The sequence below is a fragment of the Pyxicephalus adspersus genome, chromosome 4 (assembly GCF_032062135.1).
Source record: "Pyxicephalus adspersus chromosome 4, UCB_Pads_2.0, whole genome shotgun sequence".
Taxonomy (NCBI): Eukaryota; Metazoa; Chordata; class Amphibia; order Anura; family Pyxicephalidae; genus Pyxicephalus; species Pyxicephalus adspersus.
This window is the reverse complement of record NC_092861.1, coordinates 114,225,872-114,248,008: the sequence shown is the minus strand read 5'-3', so window position 1 is coordinate 114,248,008 and position 22,137 is coordinate 114,225,872. Positions and strand designations below refer to the sequence as shown.

General features: G+C 40.3%; 1 protein-coding gene across 1 annotated transcript; it reads right to left on the bottom strand.

The window, feature by feature from the left end:
• Positions 1-3,387: 3,387 nt before the first annotated feature.
• Positions 3,388-11,438, bottom strand: DLL1 (delta like canonical Notch ligand 1). Its single transcript, XM_072409346.1, has 11 exons — positions 10,987-11,438; positions 10,108-10,416; positions 8,866-8,926; positions 8,289-8,546; positions 7,282-7,342; positions 6,910-7,040; positions 6,637-6,806; positions 6,239-6,455; positions 5,116-5,899; positions 4,884-4,998; positions 3,388-4,153 (listed from the first exon to the last, which is right to left on the bottom strand). Exons 1-11 carry the CDS (start codon positions 11,092-11,094, stop codon positions 4,148-4,150), a joined length of 2,220 nt encoding a protein of 739 aa, XP_072265447.1. The 5' UTR covers positions 11,095-11,438; the 3' UTR covers positions 3,388-4,147.
• Between the last annotated feature and the right edge of the window lie 10,699 nt (positions 11,439-22,137).

The window sequence follows — 22,137 nt, the reverse complement described above, 5'->3', positions numbered from 1 at the left end:
CCCCTTATGTTAATAACATAGAACTATGATAGGGATGTAAGATTGTGAGCCCCTCTGAAGGACAGTTAGTGATATGACTTTGGAATTTGTAAATCGCTGCCTAATATGATGGTGCTATATATGTACAAGTTCATTATAATAAGACATCTCTGCAAGCATACTTTAGGTTAAATACTGACAAGTAAAACCAGGATCAAGATGGCAAGCCCAAAATATGTACCTGACTATTCCTCTGCCACTGTCTCCTACACCACTGGAGACTGGAGATCTAGTTCTGCAGTCCAGGCCCACTGCCAGCCAGTGTTGGCACTACCTTTCAATAATGATGCCATCTGCCACTGGGACCTCTCGACCTGTCTAAGACCTGTAAGAAACCCTGCCAAGGACAGCTAATGGGATGTATCTACATTACCAGGCATTTATGTGGACCCTCAAAGAAGAAATCTCCAATTTCCAATTGGACACCAAGTGACCATAAAATTAGGTAGGCATATGGGGCATGAGATTGATTATCTTATTTTTTTTTTTTTTTTATCTCAGCACTATTTACCTCATTGGAGGTTGAGGATATTGTTTGAGGGAAAGTAGGGATTTCTTGGCTGGAACCCGGCTTTAAAGTGTCAACCCCTTAAAAATCATATTCAGGAACTATTTTTGCTATTTTGTCAAGGCTACTCTGTCACATGTCACCATGCTATAAGTCCTGCAGTCTTGATGACTTCTGTAGCTTTTAATCATGAGTTCTTAACTGGTGGTGTACCCATTGGTGGATTTGGTGTAAACAATTTTCTAATTATGATAATGTCTATGGTTTTCTTTGAGCTGCTCTGCTCATGCTTATCCATATATCCAAAATATTTTTATTATTAAACAGGATTTTTATAGCGCCATCATATTACGCAGCGCTGTACATTAAATAGGGATTGCAAATGGCAGACTAATACAGACAGTGACACAGGAGGAGAGGACCCTGCCCGGAAGAGCTTACAATCTAGTAGATATATCCATTAATTCCAGTAAAACCAAGCTATTGACACCTAGTACACTGTTGCCAGCTGCTTATTTTGAGTTGAGTTAGGTTGGGAGATCCATTGGAGGTTGGTAATTGTTAGGAACTTTAGCTCTAAAATATTATTCTATTTTTGTGTTGCCTGTTAAGCCAAATAGAACCAAAAGAAGTGCAAAAGTATCAGTCTCATCATACAAATATCTATTTATATTTGAATGTGCCCTTGAACTTGTTGGTGGTCTAATAACTAACAGTGAAAGGCTGGCTGCCTTTCGTCCAGAAGCCCATCCTGTAAAAATTAAACTTTTTTTGAAGAGGAGAATAGTTAAAATTTCTGCCAAATTTTTATTTTTGTTTGTAACCTCCACTGTGTGGATTTTCATTACCATATGATTTAACAATTCCCTACTCACTAAAAAGTTTTTAAAAGGGGTTAGAGGCGTCACCCTAAGACCAGGGGTAGAAATGGGGTTGTCACCTATTTGGTATTTTAATAGGAAAAATAAGTGTTTTTTTCCCATAAATGGTGGCCATTTAGGATGGATAAGCAGTACATGGGTAGCCGAGGTGTGCAGAGAACAGGAGGTGCCAAGCTAAACAGTGGATGATTCATGAAGAGGTTGAAGAGGTCTGCTGTTGTAAATATCATCATTATAACTATTGTATATCTTTTTGTTGAATTTATTATTTGTAGTTTTGCCATGCTATTTTTTGTATTAATATACTTAAAATTTTTTTTTAGAAGGAGGGCCTTACCAAAAATGTATGCTAGGTCCGATAGAATTGTAGCTACACCACTGTTGTCGTTGTTACAATAAATAGGGATATATAGGACAGGGAGAAATCCAGATGGGGCTTCAACTATTAAGATATATACGTTCAACTACAAGATATATACGTTAATCATTGCAACATGGGGCCTATATAATTGTGGCAACAAACTGCATTTTTGTCTTCTTGATCATATGGCACCAGGTTTGCTCCGCTGGCATAAGTGTAAACAGGTCTGTTTGCAAAACACAAGGATAATTACAGTGTACCCATCTCATCAGCTACTTTGCATGTGTCTTAAAAACTGACCTTTTATAAATTATTCCAGTTTCTCCTGCTTACCTTACATGACTAAGCCCCATGGAATCTTTAATATAGAAACCAATAATCCAGAGTGTTCTACATAACAGAAATGTAACTAATAATTTGTTGAAAAACCAATCATACTAATACATGGCCTCCATGACCACAACCAAAATTGTTTTGTTTTTTGGCAAATTTTTTGATGTAATTGGGAAAATTGTTCTTATTTTCCTGTCCCATAGAGTGGTAAGTTAGAGGGAATCTCCTAAAATGAGGGGAATCCCGTTAGGCAGTTTTTCCTGGAACAGGTGTTCCTTTTGGAAGATTTCCCCTTACTACTTGTTCTTGGGCAAGATATTTTGGGTTTCCCCTCACTTTTATTCAAGGTGAGGAGTCATTAAGACAAACAGAGGGATAAGCCTCTCCAATAGGGACTGAACAGAAATAAAATCTTATTTTCAAGGTCTAACCCCTAGCCATTCTATCTAAAACCAAAGACAGGTTTTGTCTAGAGATACAATTTAAAAATCAACCAAACTGAAACTACAAGGAGATTGTCCTTATTCATTTTGAGACCTAATAATGTGAACCTGTCTGCATTCATCAACCATGTGTGTCTATATAAACACTTACAGACATTAAATAGGTAAGGTATGTATAGAAAAACAATGTGCCCCAAATTAAAAGAAAAAAAAACACAATTCCAAACTTAAAAAAAAAAAAAAAAGTACCATTAGAGAGATTTCTCTTCAGTTAATGTCCTTTAGACACAACAGGAATTGAAGGAAATCCCCACCTAAGAAGGTATCTCCATGGAAGAATTTGCCTCCATTTTTGTTCCAATTTGGATTTCCCCATCACTATTTTATTTCTGGTGACAATGGTTGTAAAGGCAAATCAGAGATTAAATATTCCTAGTGGCATACAATAGCAATAAAAATCTAAACAATTTCTAAAAATATTTTGGCCTTTGATACACTTTGCGGTTGACTTACAAAGGTTGTTCACTTGGCAAATGAAGTTTTACTTAAAAATGTTATGTTCACTTTGCAAAGTGGATAATATTAATAAATAAGGTGAGCTTTGGCTTGAGAAAACACCATCATATGTAAGGTCAATATAATAAAATATGACACATTTGGTTGTGTAAAGTGAGCACTAAGCTTCATCCAATTTATTGGGCACAGCAAACTTTAATTTTGCATGGTGAAGTGAACAGCCCTTATTACTTAATTTTCATCAACCACTATTACCCCCAACAGAACTAATAGCCATGACAGTATTAAAACAAAAAGATCCAAAAATTATCATTCATAATATTTATTTTGGAAAAATAGTTTAAAAATGAATTCCTTCATTAACAAAAAAAAGTAGAAAAAAATCAAATATCATTTGCACAATATTCCATAAATACATATATATACAAAAAATATAGTCACATAGACCCGAAGTGCCTTTGTACATATTTACCAACTTTTTTGTTTAAATTATAAAAAAATGTACATCACAAATACTCAAGCTTTACAAATATCGTAAAAATAGTTTTACAAGTTCAAAAAATAACACACATTTTTTGACCTAGTGAAAAACACCTCTTCAGTATAAAAAAAGACTAAGGAAGGCAGTGTCTGGAGTTTAGCAACGGAGTGGCTCATAAAGAATTCATCTATACACCTCAGGCAGTGCACTCATCTTCTGCAGACTCGTAGAAGTCCATTCATTAAATATATATATTTATATATTTATATATATATATTTTATAATAATTATTTTAAAAAAAGACAAAAAAAAAAAAAGCAACTGTCCATAGTGCAATGAAGAAGAACTGAAACGGCAGTGCAACAGTTTTGTGTCTGGACACAGAGGCTAGCTTGGGTGTCCATTTTTGTTTTGCAGTCTTTTTTTTTTTTTTTTTTTGCTAACTTCAGTAGAGAACCAGCTCGGTCTGAATTTAGTGTCTCAGCAGCAGTCAACAAAGGGATGTCCCTCTCCTCTATTATCAGCAGCATTCACATGGGCGTCACCTCTGAATATATGACAAGAATGTGTTGTACAGCTTCTGTATTACACCTGTGGAAACAAACAGAAGAGATAAGCTTAGTCACCTGTTGGCAAATCACAACTACATATAAGTCTCTTCATGCACAGTTTTTGCATATTCTAAGCCCAGTTGAAGTCTCACACCTTTTTATATTTCTTTATCCCTAATCTGACTGATATTTATACATTGCTCCATGCAGCACAAGTGACCTAACACATACTTGTAAAGTAGGGTGCATCGGGTCCGGTTTGTTAATGAAGGTTGAATGAACTGGATTTGAGTATTTTTACCAACGGGACTCTACAGACCTTTATAAACACCCTGTACAAGTATTTGTAAGTGAGAATAAGACTTAAAAAAGGAGGTTGCTACTACAATATCTATGTATCTGCATATGTACGTTTATATCGGCTTTAAAGGCTTCAGACATTGGTCATCTTCTACTCAACACCCCCCAATGGAGCTTCGTTTTAAACTTTTCTTTAATTTTAGCATTACAGAAGTATACAATATTGTTCCCATAATACATTTATATTATTAGTGGAATATTACTATTATGAAATGGTCTTAAGGGAATTGTTTTTTGCACAGTAAAAAGGTGATGGAGCAATGCCGATTAGATTTGTAATATGTCAATTCAATAAAACAGCCTTCAACAAGTAATGCAGCATAACGTATTGGCTTTGCTACCATGAATTAAATTAGGCTGCATTACTTCTACGAGAGATTCTAAAATCTAGTAGAAAATAAAATACTAACCTCAGTTGCTATGATGCATTCGTCTTTCTCATCTGATATGACGTATACGGACTGATATTTTGTGTCTTTCGAAGAGGGGTAATTAGAGTCTGGCCTCCTTTTTTCTGAAGGGTCACTGTGGGTAGCAAAGAAAGTGTAAGCCATTAGCATTGAGCATGGTTGGAGCAAACAAATACAGCTGTATAGTTACATGACAATAGTCTATGAAGTTGTAGACCATCAGGATATATACCTTTTTAAATGTGATGATGAGTGTGTCTCTTCTGAATCTGAGTCACTCGAGCTGCACTTGGCTTCACATTTCCTCCGTTCTTCTTTAGCTGCCTCCTCATTTTTCAGTTCATGGACTAAATTGTAATCCACAGTTGGGTATCTTGGCTTGAAGCCGTTTTTATCATTGTTGCTTTCGCTTAGAAAGTCCACTTTTTTGTTTGTATTTTTAATCTGTGTGGTGCCTATGATGCTTACAGAAATGTCCTTTTCACGATGGCAGTTAGCCAGATTATTCATGGTCTTGGTTTCACCACGACTGGAAGCAGGCACTTGCCGTTTCTTTTGCACCCTAAGCCGCACATAAACGACTACTGCAGCACAGCCTAACAGTAACAGTAACACCAAGATAATTCCAGCACACACTGCAATCCATGGAAACTGTCCATTCGGCTTTACTATTAACTTATCAGTAGATTCGACGTTGTGTTCAGGGAGTAAGAATTGGCAATTAAGTCCACCGTAACCGCGAGCACATTCACACACATAACGATTGTTTCTCTCATGGCAGGTTGCCCCATTGTGGCATGGGTTGTGTTCACATTTGCTAACAGGCATGCTGCAGTTTTTCCCTGTGTACCCTGGAGGGCAGGTGCATGAATAGTCATTAATCCCATCCTGGCATGTGCCACCATTTTGGCAGGGAAAGGAAGCGCAGTCATCCAGGTTGTCATCACAGTGCCTCCCAGAGAAGCCTTCTTGGCACTGGCAAATGTAGGAATTTCCAAGGTCCTCACAGTGAGCTCCTGTAAAAGAGCCAATCAGGAAATGATTAGAGAGTGTTAACTGATTAACGCTTACCAAAATTTAATACTAGCACGGGTACAAAATCTGATGGCATTGAAGACAATAACATGACTTAAGCTGCTTTATACGGTCCATGATAATTAAAGCTGACTGGTTGCTATTAATAATGCCTAAATATTTTAATTTCATCACATTCCACAGTTTTCCTCCATTAATATTTATATTTATTACTGACATTTACTTTAACAATATATATGCAACTAAACATATATCTGTTAATTTATCATAGGCCTGATTTGTATTAACAACTAAAGAGCCAAAAGGGACTGTGATCTTACCATTGGCACAGGGATTGGAGCTGCAGTAATCAATTTTCTTCTCACAGTTGAAGCCAGAGTAGGCAACTGGGCAGAGGCAGCTGTATCCACCACCTGGGTTATCTGTGCATCTGCCTCCATTGAAGCATGGGCCATCAGCACAAGTCATGGCACTGAGCTCACAGTTTTTGCCATAGAATCCAGGTGGGCATGAGCAGGAATAGCTATTTTCCAAGTCCTGGTAAAAGAAAAGAGAAATGCCATTAAGTATAGAAAACTAATTTTTACATAACCTAAGTCTGGTCTAAATATTAAACAAATATATTCTCAAATATATTACAGTTACAAATACATTCTCAGAACCCTAAAAATTTACCTAAAGAATAAATATGAGAATAAACAAATTCTGGTAGACTCACCGTACAGCTTCCTCCATTCTTGCAAGGGTTGTTATCACATTCGTTGATCTCAATCTCACAGTTGGGCCCAGTATAGCCCGGGCGGCAAGAGCAAGTGTAGCTTCCCTGGCCAGTATTGGTGCAGGTGGCTCCGTTCTTGCAAGGCTTGTGGTGGGTGCAGTAGTTCAGGTCTGAATCAATAAAACAGCAAATCATTAGAAAACTGTCCTTTCCCATGTATTATTATTTAGTCGTCTTTGTTATTGTTTATTGTTTTTCATTGTATATTCTCACCTTGGTTACAAAACAGTCCACCCCATCCTTCCTGGCAATTGCATTGCCAAGGCTGTTGGCATGTACCATGCAGGCAACCTGGGTAACGAATACATTCATCACAGTAGCGGCCTTGCCAACCCACACGACATCTGAACAGAGAAAAAAAAAAGTGGTTATTAATTTGTAACCAAGAGCACAATGTACTGACTTTACCATGATACATAAGAAAATGTAGGAAGTGTTTGCAAGGTATATAAGAATGGCGGAGGTATGTAACCCTTCCAGGTGAATTTTGTGTGTGTATATGTAAACTGTTCCTTTGCTTTTAACTATACACACAGACAACATTCTCTAATTCCGTTCAAATAATAACAAGCACAGTAAACTTACTTGCACTCTCCGGGCTTTTCACAAATGCCATGGTGTTCGTCACATCCAGGAAGACAGATTGCTGTACAAAAAAAAAAAAAAGAAATATAAGCAATGTATTATAGAGGATCAAAATAAATAGCAATGCGTGTATGTGAGTTAGCAATATTGGTGCAAATGAAAATAAATCTGCAGGCTACTGGATTGTGTTCCCATTTGGTGCAAACAGGCATTCTCCTTAATACATTTACACAGTGACAAAAGAAGGCTCCCAGACCTCTATTCCCCTCCCCCTTTATACACACTTTTTTCTTCCAAGTGAGGGTCAGAAGTCTTTTTTTTTTCCTTCTTCCCTAATTCTAGGCACACATGGTTCCACCCCTTAATATCCCAGCGAGTGTGTGCAGATAAGAGTGGACAGCTGGTGTGCAGGGTGCCAGTACAGGACAGCTGCTCTATTGTCTATTCTCTCCCAGCAGCTGCCCTTCTGCAACAATACCCCATTGCCTCTAGCCAATCATGGGCAGGGGTGCAGTTCTCCTGGCCAATCACTGTGAAGATCTAATCTATGGCACGCGTGTGATTTCTCTGAAAACTTTTCATTATTATTATCATTTAAATAAATGGTCCAAAGTTCTCAGCAGAAAGAGGGGCACCAGCCTCACAAAGGACTGTGGGGGAAGGGGGAAGCTTTCTTGTTTTCTGGCTTAAGACAAGCTCGTTAAGCAGGCAGTGCACATTTTACACAGCTATGTGACACTGAATGCACAAAAAAAAGAGAAGAACACCCCCATTAGGCAGTATAAAAAGGAGCTAATCAACATGATTAATGAGACACTCTACATGGTAAATGTGTCCTTTAATTGGACAAATAAAATTAAAAATAATTTGACTATTAAATATGGGATGATTGTGTCATTTTCTAACCCATAAAATAGAAATCTTTAAATATGTGGAATTCAGTTTATATTTGTGTATTCTGGTTTTACAAGCCTATGCTCTTATAACAAGGTATTTGTTATACTTACGTTCAGTGCAGTATTGTCCTTTCCAGCCGGGGTTGCAGACTTTCTCTCCTTTTTCGCCACAGGAGAAATGTCCGAAAGCATCATCCCTGGGACGGCAGTAATCGGTGCACCCCTCTCCGTAGTAGTGTTCATCACACACAAAGCGATAAGAGTATTTCAGTTCTGTTTTGCCACTGCTGTGCAGATCCTGTGACCATTCTTCTCCAACTGTTAGGTGTCTCTGTGTGGCAAGTCGGCTGATGAGGCGTTCGGGATTTTCTGCCGAAGGAAAACAATTTTTTATTAATAATCACATTTCATCCACAGGACTTTAATAATATTCCACAAATCACTTAGAATTTAATATATTAAAAAAAGCTACTAGCAAGGGCTTCATTATTGTAACTGGACTAGGCCTGGTGACATCACAAACATGTTGAAGATCAAACACCGGAAAGGTGTTAAACACTTTGTCACATGGACTTCCTTTAGAATTAGGTGCCAAGTTGGCCCTCCCTGCTGTGACCATTAAAATTCTGCATTACAAAAGTTCGAGGGACACCAAAAAAATGATCAGACCATGTGTAGCACTTCTTACCTGTACTCAGGTCATCTGGTGAATCTGTGTGCAGTGCTTCAATGATGAGCGAGAAAGTACCCTGTACACAAGAAAATAAGGAATTGCATGAGTAAGAAGCCAAATATGCAAATCAAATATCACACTGGCCTAAAGAAAATTTATTTTTGAATGTTTAGAAGAAATCAGCACATAATGCAAACTACTGATAGCTGCCTACCCCCACCGACTAGGCGAGGTTCACAGAATTGTGTTGGCTAGCTGCATGTTTTCACTTTTCCTAAGGAAATGGGTGGACTTTTAATAGTTATTTCCTGGTATGATTTTTTAAGCTTGTTGTTTTATTATTGCAGTCCCCCCACCCCTTAAGTGCCAGTAGCCTGCTGTCCAGGGCAGCCCTGGTCATTTAACCCCATCCTGACCACCATCACATTTGTTCTGTAGGACCCTTTGCTTTCCATGCAGCAGTGCAACATCTGATGGCAGGGAGGATTTTGCACGTTTTTGTTATTAACCCTTTCAGTGTGATAGGAAGGACAGAAGGACATAACAGATCAGGGGGCCTAAGCAGAGCTGTTGTCATCAATCTTCACGCTTAATTTACCTAGTTTCACACATTTAGAGAGCTGTAAAATGAATCCTTTTGGGAATTTCACGCTGTGCTGACAATTATACAACCCCTTGCAAAGACAGGAGGGACAGACTTTGGCAGTGGCATTTCCAACACCATAACACTTGTTCCCTTTGGTAAAATAAAAGGTCTGCCTATGATAAATAACTCTCCTTTTTCTTTTTTGCTCTGCACCCCCGCCACCACCTTTCACACAAATCTCAGCCTTTCAGTCCCATCTCTTTGAGCTTGGACTACTAAATATTCCCTTGGGTCATACAGACAGATGTAAACCCTAAAAATAAACCTTTTCCCTCAGGCTAAGCAAGGCTTTATGTAAGTGGTACTGCGGCTTTTATCCAGGGGTTTATATCACCTTGTGTAATCCAACCCCACCCTGTACACTGTATTTCATCTACCAAATCTAAATATGTTGTATCAACAGCCACCGCCCTCTAAAAGCCCCTGTGATCACCCATGTTATCATGAACTACACTACCTAAGCCCTCTCAGAGTCTGACCCTGTGTGCATAGGTAATGCTAACTTATTGTTCATCTCTGATCTCAGCCTACAGTTATCAAGCGGATTTATAATTGTGAAAAACTACATGTGCCAACAGCATCCTCCGGGGAAAGAAGAATAGGTCACTCACAGGCCAGGTGAATCCAAAGGCGAATCGGATGGGGTTGGTGAAGGTTGGGTCCGAGCTGATGGTCTCTGGCACGTTGAAGGAATTGGAACCAAGCACTGGGGTGACAGCACTGCCATAGGTGCAGGGTGGCTCTGGGGACACGCTGGTCTGGTAATGCTTCAGGCAGATCCGAAAGAAAGTCTTGCATTCGCATTGCTGCAAGCCCGAAGAGCTGGCCATCCCACCACGACAGCAGTTCATGTTCCCAACAGGACCTTTCTTATTGATGAACTCTTGCAGCTTCAACTCGAAAAGCCCCGAGCAAGAGATCTACAAAGCCATGAGAAATATACATGATATAGAAATCAGCCTTCCACAAATCCACAGCACATCAATTCAATGATCAGCCTGGCCAAACTTAGCACTGCCATGCAGGCAATGCCCCTCAGGCACCCCATTATACCACATCTATCCCTCCATGGTAAAGGGGCACACAACTACAAGAACCCTACACATTGCATTCATACATTCAGGTTACAATACAGATATCAGAAAGCATCAGAATCACAAGTTTTATACCAATCTCTCCATGGTAAGGGTGCCCAAGTTTGAACACCTCTCACATTTTATAATAATCCTCCATGTATTATACTACCTCCAACATGCAGAATTCCATTTCCCCTGGTAAGAATATTTCCCAGCACCTCCTACATACAGAATTGATGAATATTCCCCCCTGGTAGGGATGCCCATGAATTTATTTCTCTATCATGGCAGGGATGCCCACATAATCAGGTTACAGTACCACAAGCCTACCCATACATATGCCCATACATTTACCCATACATATGCCATCCCTGTTCCCCGATTACACAGCCAGCCAATAGGAGGAGATGTTACCTGTGTGAGCAGTGCAGAGAGGAGGAGCAGGCAGAGTGCGGTGCGGGCTTCCATGGTGTGTGCAGGGTGCGGTACACAGAGGATGGAGATCACAGCTCGGCCACACATACGGCTCTCTCTAGATCCGCCCTAGCATTGAGTGACAGAATGGCAGAAAGGTGGAGACTAGCGCTAGGTGAAGATCGGAGTCCTTTAAGCATCCACCTTAAGAAATCCCACTCCGTCTGCCCCTAAATCTCCATAGGGGAAAATAAAAGGCAAGCCAACAATCCACAGAAGGGCCGACACGTCGGGATCGTACAGTTCCCCTGATCGCTATAATCCCAGCAGGTAAGTAGTGAGTCCTGATCGGGCAGTGCTGCTACTCCTTATTTCAATCCAGTGCGGCGACACAATGATCCCTGGTGTCTATCCTGCCCTCTCCAGCTCTGTCTGCCTGTGCCTGGCCGCCTGCCTCTTTATATGGAGCTGGCCGCCTGCATAACTAATGACATGCAAATCAGCAGCCCCCCAGCCTGTCTAGAGATGTCACAAAGGAGCCACTTTACAAAAACCCTCCTCTCAATGGATTGCCAAATGGTCAGTGAGCTGTAAAATGTGCAATCCTCCTCCCTGCAGCCCCCTCCCCTTCTCCCCGTCATCTGCCCATTGCACACTGTAACACATTTACATTCCTCACATTTTTCTTTTAACTTTATTTCTGACACGATCTGGGTTTTATTCCATCTCAGGTTTGTTATGGGGACACCAAGCAGGCAACCGATTTCCAAAAAAGCAGATTGGGATCACCCCTGATCCTCATGCCATGCACACTTTTATACCCCCCCCCATCTCACCTCATTATTCTATCGGTGCCCACTGCTGTCACCTGCTGGGGATCCCCCAATGCCCATCCATGGCACTGCACAGGTGCTCAGCAATAGCACATTTATTAACCCCTTCTGTGCCGGCCACCTGTCACCCTAGCCGGGTATTGATGGCAGCCCATCCGTGCCTGGCATATTATATCCTAATCTCACAGGGCAATCCTCTGACTGCTGTGCCCACCTGAAAATAACAAAATAACCGGGTGGTATTGCCAGCCCAGGACCCAGATAGGAGATCAGAATGATGGTGGTGGGTAGCATCATCACACGTGCCATGGGCATCCCTGCTGATAGATCGTACCCTAAGCGACGTATTACCAAAAGATGGCACAGGGACTACGAAATAGTGCTGCACACGGCACCTTTTGCCCTGGATGGTGCACTTGGCACTAGATATCACCCACAGCCCTAAATGCGACCCTATACCCTAGATGGCACCGTTATTTCTAAATGGTAATCCAAGCCCTAGATGGCACCCTTATCTCTTGATATTTTACTAAAACCCAGATGGCACCCTTATCTTTTTAGTATACTAAACCCTAGTTGGCACCCTTATCTCTTTAGATAGAACCCTAAGCCCTAGATGGCACCCATAACCCTAGCTGGCACCCATAACCCTAGCTGGCACCCTTATCTTTTTAGTAAACTAAACACTAGTTGGCACCCTTATCTCCTTAGATGGCACCCTAAGCCCTAGATGGCACCCTTATCTCTAGATAGTTTACTAAAACCTAGATGGCACCCTTATCTTTTTAGTATACTAAACCCTAGTTGGCACCCTTATCTCCTTAGATGGCACCCTTATCCCTAGCTGGCACCCTTGTCCCCAGATGGTACCCCAGCAATGTGGAGCCCCATCATCCTTGCTATTAGCACCCTCCTGCACCCCATCCCTCGCAGAGTTTTGCTGGTATGAAGTTCTCCCCAGCTTTGCCCCCCTGTCTTTATTCCTTCCTCCAAGTCCTGGCCAGGCCACAGTTAAAAGGAGTTGAGTTTGGTGTGTGTCACTCGCGTGGCCGTCATTAAGGCAGTTTGTTATTGTGTAAGGGATGAATGAGTCTGTCCATTGTGCTCTCAGCTGTATGGTAATGCAGCCAGCACCTGCTTCTGCTGCACAATACAAGGGAGAGAAAGAGCTCCCCTTGGCGCAAGATGGAGCCTCTGCAACAATGTGCACACATCACTGCTCAATAGACACACAGGAAATAAAGACTGCACCAACCGTCAGCCCTCTATACAACCTCACACTACAAGTTTTGTGGACAGCAACATTTTCTACATCATTCTCTTACAAATCAATGAACTGGGGTTTGGTGTCAGCAGGCAGGAAGGGGTTAAATGCCTTTTTTTTTTTTTTTTTTTTTCCCCTACCCCCCAAAAAAAATAATGTTGTTGTGGTTACATGAGACTCATTAGCATGTAGCTAACGTATTGGCTGTGTATAATGTCAATTTAATTGTAACACTAGGGCTTTGCCCCTTTGAGAGGCTGTAACTTGGCAAGAATGGACTTTTTTTTTAGAATATTGACCTAGCCGCAGTCACTTTAATCGTATAAACACGGGCGCTGGGAGAATTTGCAGCCTGTCGTTGGATAATTTTCCCTTTGCAGTTCGCCGTGAGGCAGGGTAGACCCAATAGGTGTGACAAGTGGATGATGTGATTTTGCTGTGACTTTACTGGCTGCATGCTGGTTGTGGATCAGCGAGTTAAAGTATCAAGGCAGCCAGGTGGCAGCGTCCATGCTATAAATTCCGATGATCGGGACTACACGTTCACTTTATTCACTAAGGCTATGTTCAGACTGGCGGTGAGGTTGCGGTTACCGTTTCCTTATGCTCCTCAAATGCTTCCTCAGGTGAGGCACTACATCCAACACCTCACCTGCGGAAGCCCCATAGAGAATGAATGGGGACAGCAGTGAGCGGTTCAATACCACCCACTAGTAAATGTGCAAACACCGCTTCATTAAGGACAGTTTTGCAGGTATTTGAGCAAAGTGCCAGCCGCCAGGAACCTGCTATGGGTTTCAACTTAGCCTTATATATATAAAGTACAAGTAAACCCCAAATACATAATAAAGTGCTGTCTATCATAAACAATTTCCTTTTTCAAAAACTTGTCACCTTTTGTTTACTACTTATAGACATACATACATATGGATGGTACTGATCCCCTGCAACCTCTTTGCAGCTACAGGTTGACATTCAAAAATCCAGCAACCTCTGTCCCTGTGGAGTGCTGGATTTTTGAAAATTCCGGATTTGTCACGGATATATTTGCTGTATATATTTAACATAGAATGATTATCTGTACAGTCCTTTAAATGGATGCTGAATCTATAACGGGGCTATACAGCAGCAAATAAATGGGAAGGAATGAGCAGGAAAGCACATGCAAGCAAGACCCAACAGCTGATTCTGGAAACAGCGCCATCAAAATAAACGGCGCCTCCAGAAAACCGGGTAAATTTGAAAATACACTCTGAAATCCATGCCAGAACTGGATTATCGATGGCCTGATTTTTGAATGTCAACCTGAACAATACCTGTGACAACACAGGAGCACAGCTGGAAGACGGCAAGAGAGTTGTCACACTAGAAAGTGCCCAAGATAGGAGGTTCACAGTAAGATTTTAGGGTATTATTTACATAATAACTGCAAAATTAGAAAAGATTTGATAGATGATATGATGAGATTTTAGTGTTTGGGATTACTAATATTCTAATCAGGGCAATAGACACATAACCTGTTTGAAGTGATGCCCATTAACATCAGAAGCCCCTTATCAATACACCTTTATGGTTATATTGTACCCTCATATAGTATGTCAATGCTTATCTTATCACCTGCAGGTTACATGTCGCCTGCTGAATCCTTATCTAGAGTAATGTTCACTAATACATTGCTGATGATATGCAGAATAAAAATAAAGAGCGAGTTCAAACTCATAAATAATGTGTTTATAGATATAAAGGTGATAGGTGCTGTGTGCTGGCTGCATTTTATCACACAGCTATGGGGCCCCAGGTATTGTTCTATAAAGACCAGGGATTCCTATTGACAGTAGAATTATTGACTCTTTCTCCATGCACCTGTAAAGTTATATTATACCCAATATTCATATCATTTATTTTATTATTTTTGTATTGTGTGTCACCTGCTATATCCTTATCTAGAATAATACTACTAGCTCAGCCCAGTAAAAATTGTGTCCATAAAAATAAACAAGTTCAAACACAAATAAGTGATCTGTTCATAAATGAAAACTGACTACATTTCATCACATGACCATGGGGCCCCTGTGCTATTATCACAAGAAGGTATGGGGGTCTATTTACATTGGATTCAAATGGGATTCAATTAGATTTAAAATGAATGAATCACCAGTAAGTTCACTAAGCAGTAAAGATTTTTACCACCTGAAACTACTTGCAATGTTAACATTGGAGAGAAAGGTTCCTTTTTTTATCAGGTGGTGGGGGCAGAACATCTTTTAGGAGACTGGATGCAGCCACTTCCATAGACTAGAATTGCAACCACTTGTCACTGCTTATGCAGGTTTCCATTCAAATAAAAAAAAGGGGGAAACTGCACTTTTTAGGCTTTTTCCATCGGGTTCCAATGTCTGCACAGGTGTTTGCAAACACCTGAAAAAATCCGAGTGGTAACCAGCTGTTACAACTCCTGGGCATCTGCTGGTTGTGTTTTTTTACTTAAAATATAAACTCATTTTCACCAACAAAAAGGTGACATTTGGAGTATATGGGTGAATCTTGGGTGCAAACATTTACAAATAGACCCTATATACATATACAGTGATCCCCATTATTAGCAAAATTAATGATCAATTATAATGCACTGTTGCAGTTATCTAGTATGTGTGATGTGCTATCATTTCACCTGCAGGTTACATTTTGATAATCACTTATACAATTTTTGATTTCCATATGATGGTTAAAAAAAACATCATGATCAATTTTTGATCAACAAATCTGTTTGATCCCTTTGACTTTTCATCTGAACATTTTGGGCCTGATTTATTAAAGCTCTCCAATGCTGGAGAGAATATAGTTTCATCAGTAAAGCTGGGTGATCCAGCAAACCTGGAATGTATTTCTTCAATGTTTTAAATCCTTGACCAGATCCATTCCAGGTTTGCTGGATTACCCAGCTTCACTGTGTAAAGTGTATCCTCTCCAGCCCTGAGCTTTAATAAATCAGGTCCTTTGTGTGATGTATGGTGAAGTAGAAAAGTGTTGTGAGCTGGGTGCACTTGCTGCATTTCATCACACACTGATGGGGCTCCTGAGTCATTGCCCCATGAATTGCCCTATGCTTTGTTGGGGTAACTATTCATAGGATGCAATGATCACCTGTAGTAAGGTATGGAGGGGTCCCTAGAAATGTCACCAGGGTTTGTGCAAGGAGCAGAGAGGTGCACAAGAACCTGCCCCAAATTCTTAACACCCCCCTCAGTATAAAGCGTTTGTTAAAGTGACATGACACAGATTTTTCGATTACTTCTGCAAAGCGTATCTGAATGGTAGCAGAAAATCCATCCAAATCCTTCCCAGTGCACTTATTCATGGGCAGCTTAATTTATGCCACGCGATTGTGTATTGGTGAAATGAAGCAGAAAGCCCCTTCTTTCTTCCTCACTCCTCCTCCTCCTTCTTCCAGCCCTCTCCTCCATCACTTGCCCCCCCATTTTATATTATTATTCCCCCCATCACCCTCCCTCCCCACTTCTTTTCAGGGACTCAGCCTAACTGGGAGACTGTTTAACTTAAGGCTTTCTATAGGGGGCTGTTGTAGTTTAACTCCTGCCCACCGGTAGCTGGGGGGGAACAAAAGACAGACTCGGGCTGAAGCTATTCATCTATTCTTTGCACTTTAATTTTCATTGATTGTGAAGACAAGGAGAGCCCCTTGTGGGACTGGAGCTGAAGGGGATGACACGCCTTTAGACGCGATCAGCCCCCTAGCCAGCCATCTGCTCACAACCAAATGGCGTTTTTTCACTTCCCCACTGCATGTCTATATACCCCCAACTTTAACCCTTTCCCTGCCACTCCAGGGCCAGGAATGGGTTAATGCTGGGGCATGATGCCTAATATCAGAGAAGTGACACAGGGATAGAAATAGGAGAGAGAGGGAGATGGGTACCTGCAAGCTGCAGGTAGAAATGGATGAAGAATAGAGAAGGAGAATGGATAGGGAAAGATAGGGAGGGAGATATATCTATAGATGTATGGGGAGATAGAGATAGAAAGATTAATATTATAGAGAAGGATGAATAGAAAGAACTGAGATGGGTTAGATAGATACAGGTAACATAGAGAGAAGTTAGAATAGAAGATAAGCAGGAAAGAGAAAGACAGAAATTAGATATAATGGAGAGAGAGCTTAGAAAGAATAAAGGTAGCAGAGAGAGAGAGAGAGAGAGGGCTGAGGAATATAGAGAAATAAGAAGAGAGAATAAAATAGGTAGGAGAGAAAGAGAGATAGAAATAGGGGGGAAGAGAAAATGGAAAAGAAAGATAGGAGAGAGATGTGATAAAGAGAAAGAAGAGAGGGGAATAGCAAAAAATACATAGGGAAGGAGAGAGAGAATGATTGGGGAATAAAGAATAAGAGAGAAATAAACAGAAAATATGGATAAGCAGACATTAAATTAGTTTACAAAGAATGAGGGAAGATTTAAACAGACAGAAGTAGTTAAAAGATAAAAAAAATCATTTAAATAGTAGAGAGAGAAAGAGAGAGAGAGTCCAGAGAAAATGAGAGAGATGTACCTATAGTCAAATAGATGATAAAGAAGCCCAGAGTAAAATAAAGTAGCACAAAGCTACAAATGATAAATCATGTTCTTGGTGCTTTCTGATTGGTTCCCAGGGGCCCCTGAACGTCATTGCCCCCCTGACTCTGGATGAATAGCCTTCAGTGGCAGCTGTAATTAGTATTCCCCACCAAGCAGTTGTCTTGTTTATTGACATGTTGGGTTCCCATCACCCATGCAATACATTCAGCAATAATCCTAGGTGTACACAGCTCACCATAACTGATCGCTCAATAAATTACTGTGCATGTACAAGCTGCAGTGAGTAATTACATAGAATTTAAATCATAGGGACAATTTAAAGAAGAATTCAAAAAGATTGCAGAATATTACCCTGGCATCAGCATTATTGATTGCCCCGTAACATGAGGCTGAGTTTACTGCTGGCCAGGTGTGACATTACAAAGCAATTGGCCGGGAAGGAATGACAGTTTTTGGTAATCCATGGTTAGATTAGATTATCAGTAAATGGATAAGAGCGGGTGCAATCTATAGAGATATGTAGAGAATGAAGGAGCCTGATAAGCCCATACCCTCCTCCTGCAGCCTACTTCCAGCCATGGATCAGCTCTGTTTGCTCTCAGCACTGTGTTATGGCTGCAATGGCCTGTAGGTAGGACTTTGACCAAGTATAAAGAATACCTTACTAACAGGTGAAGCCCTTCTGTAAATATAAACTATCCTGATGAAAGACTGGGGGCAACTCAATGCAGAGAACAATTTAAAGAACTCCTCAAACAAACCTTTGATATTTGATTTAAGAGAAAGGAATAGAGCCTACTAGAAAAAAAAAAGAAATAGGAATAAGTAGCCCATGGGGGAAGGGTAGGAAGATCACTGATTTTACTAGAAGGTAGCTATGAATACAATATTTCATTTATTACCCTTTAATAATCCAACAAACAAATTGTATGTATTGCATGGCATCAATGTTTATTATACACAAATGTAGCTTTGCAAATGTTATTCAAAATAACAATAATGTTTATAACATTGGCTTACTTCTTCACTGGTCTACATGAAATGATTCATATATTCATGTTTATACAGCCTGGGGGCTGCACCACACCTGCACCTTGGCACACGTCTCAGTGTCATGTGGCATTATAATTGCTCATATACTGTTTTGTATGCATTGTCTTATTTGCATTTATTAAACTTTAGTTGACTGCACTTTGCTTATTTTAATTTGTTTCGCTTTCTTGTTTATTTTTTGCATGTTTATGTTTGGAGCAAATGCAGAAATACACACAGAGACCCTGGAGAACCAGGCAGTGATTTCATGCCAAGGTGAAGGGCTAGGGGATGCCTAGAGACAGAGAAATGGATATAAAGAGAGGTGGTAAAGGTGATAAAGAGAGAGGGGTCATAAAGAGTGAGAAATATAGGAGAAAGAAGAGAAGAGAGAGAGAAGAAATGGAGAAAAAGATTAGATAGAAAGAGAGATAAAGCACCTCTCTTAAAGGTGATAAAGAGAGAGCAATAGAGAGTGAGAAATATAGGAGAAAGAAGAGGAGAGAGAGAAGAAATGGAGAAAAAGAGAGGAAAGGGATTAAAGAAATAGAAACAGAGAAAGAGAGAGAGATTAGAAAGAGACAGATGGAAAGAATGATAGAGAAAAAGAGAGAGAATGAGTAATAGCCAGAGATGGGGGGAAAGAGAAGGATAAGAAGAGATAGAAAAAGAGAGACAGTGAGGAAGAAAGAAATAGAAAGAGAGGGAATAGATAAAAAGAGAGAGAAGGGAAAGATAAAAAGAGAGAATGAGATTGAGGGAGAGAGTGAGTGATAAATAGACAGCGGAGGAGAAAAGCATGACCTTGGGAAAAAAGAGGAGAGAGAGAAAAGGGGAGAAGGGAGAAAGGAATACCTGTATGAAAAGAGATAGATTTGTTTATGGAGTTATGTTGAACATATTGATATTTGTCTCCTTTATTTTACTGTATTCTGAGGATTGTAAATTGATGTACCTTTTTCACTTTTCTTGTATAGTTTTGTACTGTTTTTTACTTTTTCTCACCTTGCCAGTAAAAAATATGTTAAAAAGAAAAGAGATAGATTAAAAATATATAAGATATATAGAAAAGAGAGAAGATCAGAGAGATATCATAAGGAAAGTTAGGTCACATACACACGTGCAATAATTGTTGACGATTGACGACCGATCAACAAATTTTTTGAACGATCGTATAGTTCATAATTCTTTACATGCTGTAACAATACGATCGTTCAAATATAATCCACTAATAAGGTACACATGCTAGATACGATCGTTTGAATGATGCAGGAAGTGACATGTACAGGATAAAGTGTACTGCAGGACAACTGAACGACCCTACACACAATAGATTGTGAACGATCGCTGCCCAATCAGATCGGCCGGGACGCTCGGACGCTACCTATAGACATATCTCCATAATTATTTATGATTTATCCATATCTATACATATACCGGTAAATACTGGAGGTGTAAAATAGAGAATGGATGTATCACTATATACATTGCACCTTGCAGTAGTGGTCCTAGGTGTTATGGCAGGATGTTGTATAGGAGCCCTGGGGTGCTGTGTGGGCTGGTTGGAGGACTGCTTGCAATGGCATGTGCTGATTAGAATAAGAATGGGGAGTCGCGTGGCCCAGCTGGCACCCAGTGCTGCCCCACCCCTCCTCCAGCCTGCAGTGAGCTCGCAGGGAGAGCCGCACATCATCTGCTGCACACTTGATTTTCATAACAAAGCTCCCATGTTTACCTGTGATCCCACAACCAAGGGGGCATTCTTTTGTCTCCAGATCAGATTACTGGGGCCAGCTGCTCCTCAGCCTTTCTCTGGACAGAAGATCCTCCTGACATGGACCATGGCAGGAGATAAGAGGCTTTATTATCAAGGGGTCTTATCCAGGATATGGCCTCTCTCTATTCACTTCTACATGTAGCCACTATAGCAATTAGTGAAGGGGCAGGAGATAGCTGCTGCTGCTGTTTCTGCTGCTGGCTTCCTATAAAACTTTACTGTGTTGGTATAATAAAACAAATGACTGGTAAAGTTAATGATTCCTGCTATGTGTGACTTGAAATGTTAAAGAACTGGAATCTTCTATAGATGGCCCCTCTAATAAAAAAAAAAAAAAAAACTCCCCCAGCTGCTGGAGACACTGGTTAATAAATAAAAAGAACGTGTACTTTCAAATATATTGTGCATGGTGCTGCAGGTAAAAATGTTGATCCAGAGTAAGGTGTAATGCATTTTATACTGTAGGCTAAAATGAATATAGTAACATTAGATTTATTAAACTGAGATCTCCATCTTAAATCTCTAAAATCCAATCTTTGATGTAAAACCTACTCCATACCTGGACCCCGTTGTCTCCATAGCTAGTTGGCACCATACCAGTGTCAGCCACGTCAAGGCCTGGGCATTTGCTCTGCCCTGTCCGTTCAAACCTATGAAGGATTAGTATGAACCATGCAAACTCTCAGATCCTAAGCTACATATGTTCAATAATTGTTGGCAGAGGCTTCGTCATTTTTTTCAGGCCCTTCTCCACAGTAAGCAATATTGGTTGTTAGTGGTCTGTCGTGATCCCGCACGGTGGAACATTAAAAAATGACACTGCACCATTGTACTAATGCTGGAACATCTATCATCTGTATAATTCTTAAGTTTAAGTATTCTTTTTTTCCCATAACCTTGGATAAATAGAATGGTTAATAACTCCTGGGTGAATATATATATCCTATAGTGAGCATAGATATTTTTGTTTGTTGTATCTTATCATGAAACAAACACAAAAGTATATTTATTTTAAAAATCACATACTTACATTATATTACAATTACATTTAAAAAAACAATAAATACATTCACTTCACTTCAAGATATTACAAACATTAATATACATGTGACAATATTTACATACATCTATAAATATATATAATATATTACACTTCACATACAAAAGACCATGATGTATAAAATATCAGCTGCAGATGCATCGATTGTCCTGAATTTTGCATCAGATTGGTAATTTAAAGTAATTAGGGAAATATGTTTTTAGCAATAAATGTATAGAAATATATAGGGTTAGCATTGCACAGGTGTACAGCATGGGCTTGTGACGTCACGTGACGCAGGGACTTGCAGGGCTGCAGGGTGTTTGCACAGTGGCAGCATTGATAGATACCAGGCTGAGGTCAGTCGCGTGCCTGCTTTGTAGGAACATCTGCCGATGCCTGGGGCTAAATCCAGCAAATGTGATCTGTGGGATTACACATACCTCCGGGCTTTGCATAGAACAACAACATCCAGCCAGCCAGCCCCTTCCCCCTAACATAAAGGCTTGCTATAATAGCGCCCTGCACCCTCTGCCCCTCCTCCATGCCCAAGCACCTAACAGATTGCCATCGATCTGTGGCAAGTGCTGGCAGTGTGAGCCGCTCCAAGCAAG

Excerpts from the sequence above, each read along its gene's own strand:
- DLL1 (XM_072409346.1), bottom strand. The coding sequence starts at position 11,094 with ATGTGTGGCCGAGCTGTGATCTCCATCCTCTGTGTACCGCACCCTGCA. Across the intron at positions 6,807-6,909 it reads TGGACTGTTTTGTAACCAAG|ACCTGAACTACTGCACCCAC; the intron begins GTGAGAATATAC and ends TTATTGATTCAG. Across the intron at positions 6,456-6,636 it reads AGAATGGAGGAAGCTGTACG|GACTTGGAAAATAGCTATTC; the intron begins GTGAGTCTACCA and ends TTCTTTTACCAG.